Source organism: Triticum aestivum, chromosome 3B, assembly GCF_018294505.1.
Source record: "Triticum aestivum cultivar Chinese Spring chromosome 3B, IWGSC CS RefSeq v2.1, whole genome shotgun sequence".
Taxonomy (NCBI): Eukaryota; Viridiplantae; Streptophyta; class Magnoliopsida; order Poales; family Poaceae; genus Triticum; species Triticum aestivum.
This window is the reverse complement of record NC_057801.1, coordinates 719,915,880-719,923,195: the sequence shown is the minus strand read 5'-3', so window position 1 is coordinate 719,923,195 and position 7,316 is coordinate 719,915,880. Positions and strand designations below refer to the sequence as shown.

Here is a 7,316-nt window from a genome sequence, read left to right as displayed (position 1 = left end):
CGTAGAGAGGGGGAGTAGAGCTAGCCTTTCCCTTCTTCCTCCTTTAGCCAAACAGCTCAAGGAGCGACCTTGTAGCCACTTGTCGATCTAGTGATCATGCGGAGACCCCGTAGAGCAGGACTAGGGGTGTTATCTAGGAGAGCCCCGAATCTGGGTAAGATGCGTTGACGTGCATGTTTACGCCTTATCCCGTTTCCAGGCACCGGCGATGTTTTACTAGCTCCCACTATGATTAGCCATCCTTTGGCATATGTCGCCCCAACCACCCAACAGCACCTCCGCGTTCAGCACACGTTCAGCTCGATAACGTCCTTGCCTTCTCATACAAGCAAGAGAGGTGAAGTAGTAGATGAGTTCCGGCAGCACGACGGCGTGGTGATGGTGGTGGTGAAACTATTCCACAAGGCTTTTCCAAGCACAACAGGCGTGGATGGAGGAGGAACTAGAACTAGAGGGGGAGGGGGCACCGCACACGGCTTGGGGATTCGTGGTGTGTGGTGCCCCGTCCCCTCCTCACATATATATAGGTGGAGGGGGAGGGGAGGCTGCCTAGGCGCGCCCCTAAGGGGGCTAGCGGCCACCCTGGGCTCCTGTCCTAGGCGCCTCCCCCCTTCCTTCTTTAGGGGTGGAGGAGATGGTAGGGGAGGGGCCGGCGGCTGCCCTGCCTTGGTGCCCCCCCCCCCTTCCTTCCTGGCGCGTGGGCACAGGAAGGTGGAGGGCGCCCAGCTCCCTAGTGGGTTGGTGCGCCTGCCTCCTTTGGCCCATGAGGTCCACCAAGTACCGGTAGCCTCCCGGAACCCCTTCTGGCACTGCGATAAAACTCCGGTGCATTCCGAAACCTTTCCAGAAACCAAATAGTATCGTCCTATATATATCGATCTTTACCTCCAGACCATTCCGGAGCTCCTGGTCATGTTCATGATCTCATCTGGGACACCGAACAACATTCGGTCACCAACTCACATAAATCACATAATACTATATCGTCAATGAACGTTAAGCGTGTGGACCCTATGGGTTCGAGAATGATGTAGACATGACCAAGATGCTTCTCCTATCAACAACCAATAGCGGGACCTGGATGCGAATAATTGTTCCTACATATTCTACGAAGATCTTTATCGGTCGAACCTTTATGACAACATACGTAGTTCCTTTTGTCTGCCGGTATGTTACTTGCCCAAGATTCGATCGTCGGTATCTCCATACCTAGTTCAATCTCGTTACCGGCAAGTCTCTTTACTCGTTCTGTAATACATCATCTTGTAACTAACTCCTTAGTCACTTTTCTTGCAAGCTTATTGTGATGATGTATTACCGAGAGGGCTCAGAGATACCTCTCTGTCATACGGCGTGACCATCCCAATCTCGATCCACGCCAACTCAACAGACACCTTCGGAGATACCTGTAGAGCACCTTTATGATCACCCATTTACGTTGTGACGTTTGATAGCACACAAGGTATTCATCCGGAGTCCGGGAGTTGCATGATCTCATGGTCGAAGGAATATGTATTTGACATTAAGAAAGCAGTAGCAATAAACTAAACGATCATAAGCTAAGCTAACGGATGGGTCTTGTCCATCACATCATTCTTCTAATGATGTGATCCCTTTATCAAATGACAACTCATGTCTATGGTCAGGAAACCTTAGCTATCTTTTGATCAACGAGCTAGTCTAGTAGAGGCCTACTAGGGTCTTGGTATTTGCTTATGTATTCACACATGTATTTAAGTTTCCAATTAATACAATTATAGCATGAATAATAAGTCTTTATCATGATTAAGGAAATATAATTTGCCTCTAGGGCATATTTCCAACATGATTTTCTACGGTTTCATTTATTTCATTTGGTCCACAAAATTGATGCTAGGGACAAGATGGGAATCCAATTGAGTTTGATTCCAATTTTTACAAATACTTGGTGTATTTATGACATAATGTAAACATTTTAGATTTGCCAATTAAAGAATATTTTGACTTGCATTATAGATTTGAGTTTGGATTTGGTTTTTATCAATGAGCAATTAGGCTTAGCAAAAGAGATAACATGGCGGTCATTAGCAGAGTAACCGCGGCATCATTACAAGGAGGGTGTTACAATCTGGCCTATAAATTTAAGCCCTAAATCTACTTAATCACGCCGTCTAAGAGAAACATATACTCCATCTATCCCATAATGTAAGACGTTTGTTGACTCTAGTGTAGTGCCAAAAAACGAATTACATTATGGGACGGAGTGAGTAGTGGGACGGAGGGAGTAGAATATCTATACCCTTATATAGTGTCCGAATAACTTTGAAAGTTGGTCGTTGGATGAAGCCAAACCGACGGTACAGAGATGGCAAATCCGAGCACTACTACCGTTGGATATCATCTACATTCCACCAGATTCTGCCACATGTACAATGTAGAAGACTCAATGGTTGAACTAAAGCATAATGCACAAACCTCAAAACACAAGCACTTCTCCTTTGTTCTAGAGTTTTCCATATCTTAATTGCCCAAACTTTTTTTCCATATATTAAAAAAAATTAATAAAACTAATTGATTTTTAATGAGATGAACTATAAGAACTAAATAAACATCTACATCATGCATATATGATTCAAAGCTTACATGTTATAGTGTGGTATTTATTCATAATTTGGTTATCAAATATCATGCATGCAATGCACGTCTATCTTACTAGTACCACTAGTGTGTTAAAGAATTTGCCACGTTGTTTATCATGCATGTACACTGTCCCGTGATTAGCGAGCCCGGGCAAGTGCCAGGGTGGCCGGGCGCTGGCTCCGCCACTATTGGTAGTTTGGGTCAAATTTAATGCATGTTTTTATTTCCTGGCAAAAGCTTAACTTGTCCGTAATCCAACCACCTAGTAAGATTCCTATAAAAAAAACTACTAAGATTCATGTGGTTTCTAAATTCCTGCATTCCAAACAGTACATATTTGAAAGTTCTTTCTATGTTTTCCTCTCCTATATTGACTACCTTAACTATTCCTCTTTTTAGACAAATTAACATTCTTATTCCCAGTGTTTCTTCCCATTCTTCTTTTTCCTAACATTCATGCGTTCCTAATAGGGCCTAACTGGCATGATACTGGTCAGGCATCCTCTAATGACGACAAAACTTTGAGTTTCGAGCCCAGCAACAACTATGTGTTGGTGTGACAGGATAAAGGCCCAATGGGTCTGAATTTAGATGACAACGAGCCCAAACATTTTCTAGAGTTGCGCAGAAAAAATGATATACCTAAACAAGCAGGAAAAGCTAAAAAAAACTAAACACGCAGGAAACGTATCAAATATTTTCAAGCATTAATCTCACAGTACCAAGCACAGGTTTCCACTTTCCCACAAGGAAGTCTACTAACAGTGTCCACTACCACCAGGTATGCAGATTGGTAATCACGCCTCGAGCACTTGTTAAATTGTTGGGGGGAAAACTGAATGTTCATGATGACCCTGTGAAGAATAGCTCAGATACAATCACCACAATGCCAGTGCCAAAAAAGGGTCACAGCTGCCACGGCTCTAAAGCTCCAAGTATTGCGGATAGGTTTAATTATCTGCCGTCGGGAGGTAGACCCGGTGGAAGTTGCTCATGGTCAGCTTCCTCCGGCAGGTAGGGCACTTCTTCTGAGCCTGAATGGAGGCCTTGATGCATTTCTGGCAGAAGATGTGGCCGCAGATGGTCGATGATGCATTGACCAGCTCATTCATGCAGACTGGGCAGCTGAACTTTGTTTCCTTTGGGATCTCCTTCACAGGTTCAGGGACAGCCTGCGCCACCTTGGGCTGTGGTGTTTAAACAAGCTTTTAAAAACTGATGTATGGTGCTAATTTGTCACGGTATTGATAAAGTACAGTGTGCAAGTTCTTACCGGTATGCTGTTGGTTTCAGGTGTGTCTACTATGTTTATTACAAGGTCGGTGTTGGGTTGTGCTCTCGAGGGATTGTGCCTAGGGTTCATCCCCAGAGACAGCAGAGTGTTCACATGCTCATCAAGACCTTCCCCTGGAACAAAAGCAGCAGAGACACTGTTAATACTCGATGGGAAGACGGTCAAGAAGGCAAACTAGGAAAAAAATAAAGAAAATATACATCTGTCTACAGCATAAAGTTCTGAGACAGGATATTTCTATATCTGAATATGGGAAACTTCATACAAGAATATTGGCTCATACTATCAGACTGACCACCATCAATATCGATTTGCTAGTTGACAATCCATACCAGACAAAAAAAGAAAACTGAGTAAATCTGAAGGAAGAGACTTGACGCTAACAGAACTTTCATGCAGCATACAGTTTTTTTGATGGTACAGAAAATAGAGATGGTGGAAACATATGCAAATATTAAATCATAAGAAATAGGATTCAGTTTTTTTAGAAAGGCTGTTACAGACCATTCTTAAGAAACAGAACAAACCACCGGCCGAACAAACAAAATGGGACGAACAGTTGGTTCGGTCAATTCAGGAAGTGAACAAAGGCAGGGATACAAGCCAAAAAGATGTTTTCGTCCCTAATAAGGATCCATGGTGAAGTCGAACCCCCGACCTTCCCTCTTCTATGTAGAGCAGAGCTCATACTAGCCATCTGCGCTATAGTCGGCATTAATGTAAATGGCAACCATAGAACACTTAATCTTACAGATAAGGATGAGGCGTGTAAGGCAATGAAAATACATGAAAAGCAAATGGTCCCCACCATTTGCTTTTCATGTAAGCAATTTCACCAAGCATCATGGAAAACTTGATACAATATTATTTTTTCTCATCCCAAGTTCAGAGCTATATTATAAGCAATTTTGATGCCCAACACACAACAGGCAAATCTTGCGATAGCAAGGGCAGGAACTCGGAATGTGCAAGCCTAGATTTGAGCCCCTGCTTCAAGCCTTCAATCATCTCTGGAAATGAGGACTCCTGGTAATCTCGGTGGGGTCTGTTTTTTTCTGAAAACAAGATAGTTTTTACTGTATTGCTTCTTTGTTTGTTCTGTAGTGTGATGTCCATATTAACCTGTCCGTGATCGGAGGTGGTCGTTCACCTCTAGGAGACCAAAGTAATATCCACCATCAGATCATGACAACAACATCAATATTAAGTGGGAGACCCATATTCTCCTTTCAACGGACATGACAGAATGGCCACCAAGTAAATATACAGTGTCTAGTGACAGCTGCAATTATAAGGTACATGAACCCACTGAAGCAACAAAAGAAGGGGTGCGAAACCCAGCCCTCAAAACAAAAATATTGTATATGTTGAATCTTGGACTCAGAAAGAGCACATAGAAAAACATGGCACATTGCAAGTCCCAATACCTCCATTTTATTTGATATTATAAATAGCCTCCCCAGGTCCACAGATGAGATGATACATCGTAGCAAGCACAAGACTTCATTTATTCCTACTATATATAGCGGACACTATTTTGCATGCTAAACAGTCAATGTCTGATGACTTGCAATGTTATCATGCAAATCCTACAGGCCATAAACAAAAGCTTCACGACAGTATTGTAGAGAATAGAACAAAAGTATGAAACTGATTCATATAAAAACACATGTATGTTTACATCCAACTACAAACAGTATGGTTCAGATGATTTGTGGGATACCTGCTGGTCCAGCAGTAGTTTCAGAATCATCATCTATTATCACAGTAATAGGTCCTGTCCTGGACGACTGTTGCCTAGCCTGAAACAGAGAGTGAAAAACAATATCATCAGGTACTTGATGCTCCTTCTCAAACAATCATAATGCAACTGAAACTGGCAACAATGCAAACATAGATTAGAACCAAACATAAGGAACATACTTGAGGGGGCGGCCCTGAGGTATAAATCGCAACATCATCATCAATCACTTCCACGTTGATGGGGAAACTATTCATGCCAATGTTTGACTCTGCAGCAGCAGATGACACCACGACCTGTGTGGTCTCGTAAAGCAGGGCAGCCACCGTAGGAGGGGGCTGCCTGTGTGAGACAGGCTCATTGATGGAGAGTGAACCCCCAGTGCTGGCTACTTCAACAGCTGGAAGCAAGTTCAGGTCCAGAAACTGTCGCTCCTGAAGTTGCCGGTCTGCAGCCTCCGACGTCTTGGTAGTCCGTCTCCTCTTTGGAACCCTTGCAGAACCAGCAGAGCTCATGCTGCCGCGATGAAGCTACAGGCTTGAGAAAAGCCAATAGAACACCCTGTATGTAAGTTAACAAAACTTTGGAATCAGCTACAGTCACAATTCAGTTGTTTATCGATGGACAAATAAAGAAATGCAATACTATTTCTGAAAAGGCATGTCTGGCCAAATCTACGCAATTCAAAGCAGCAAAGAGGTTGGGTAGATTGTGGACAAAAGGGGCAAAATTGGCCGCCTCATCCCCACCACCCAACACCCTTTTCCTAGGAAATCGGCGCAGATATACACAATTGTACGAAGATACAGTACATGGAGATGTAGAAAACACAAATATCTAATCTTTTCATGCCCTCCCCTCCATCGAATCGACTCCAGCCAACAAGCAAACCCTAAAAACCCAATCAAACCTCGCCAAAAAGGCGCCTTTGAGCCCGGACCCCTAAAGCCCCGGGCACCGCATCCAACAAAAGGCCGCCAAAAAAAATCCTTTTCCTCCCTTTCCCCAACCAACCAACCCCCTAATCCCCATGGCCATTGAAAGAAAATCCCCCAAAATTCCATCCCAAAACCCCGTATCTCCCTCGAAAATCCATGTAAATCCCGTGAATCCGAGCACGGTTTCAACATTTCGCCCGGCCCCCGCCTCGATCCGAGACCGGGCTCGGACGATTACCCCAAAATTCAGATAAATACCACGGCGCGGCGCGCAGGAGGGTACGGAAATTACCAGGAGAATTCCGGCGCGGCTGGCTGGGGTCGGTAGGAGAGGCTGGGGCTGGTAGGAGCGGCTAGGGTTTGGGGTCGGCGGCAGGGGGGGGAAACTCCGTTGGGTTTGTCTCTGGCGTCTCGCCCGCCGACCGCGTCTCCCTCGCCCCGCCGGTGACGGAGGATGATTTATGCGAGGAAAAAAATTGTGGACCGGACCCGCGAGAGGCGTCCCAGGCTCCCAGCCAGCTCCTCCTCATCACTGCGCTCGGTGGGTGTCCACTGGACTGGAAGCTGTAGGCCCATCGAAGGCTCGGTCCACGCGGCGCTATGGGCCGGTCCGCTCAACAACCACCGCGTGAGATGCGTTTCCTAAAGCCTAAAATTAAAGGAACGAAAAATGGGAGAAATTAGATCATAACCCACACTTTACTTTTCACTTTTGATCACCACC

At 44.8% G+C, this 7,316-nt stretch overlaps 1 protein-coding gene across 1 annotated transcript; it reads right to left on the bottom strand.

Moving 5' to 3' along the window:
• Nucleotides 1–3,307: 3,307 nt before the first annotated feature.
• On the bottom strand, nt 3,308–7,144 carry LOC123071987 (E3 ubiquitin-protein ligase BRE1A). Its single transcript, XM_044495565.1, has 5 exons — nt 6,885–7,144; nt 5,837–6,215; nt 5,637–5,715; nt 3,893–4,026; nt 3,308–3,806 (listed from the first exon to the last, which is right to left on the bottom strand). Exons 2-5 carry the CDS (start codon nt 6,167–6,169, stop codon nt 3,570–3,572), a joined length of 783 nt encoding a protein of 260 aa, XP_044351500.1. The 5' UTR covers nt 6,170–6,215; nt 6,885–7,144; the 3' UTR covers nt 3,308–3,569.
• Between the last annotated feature and the right edge of the window lie 172 nt (nt 7,145–7,316).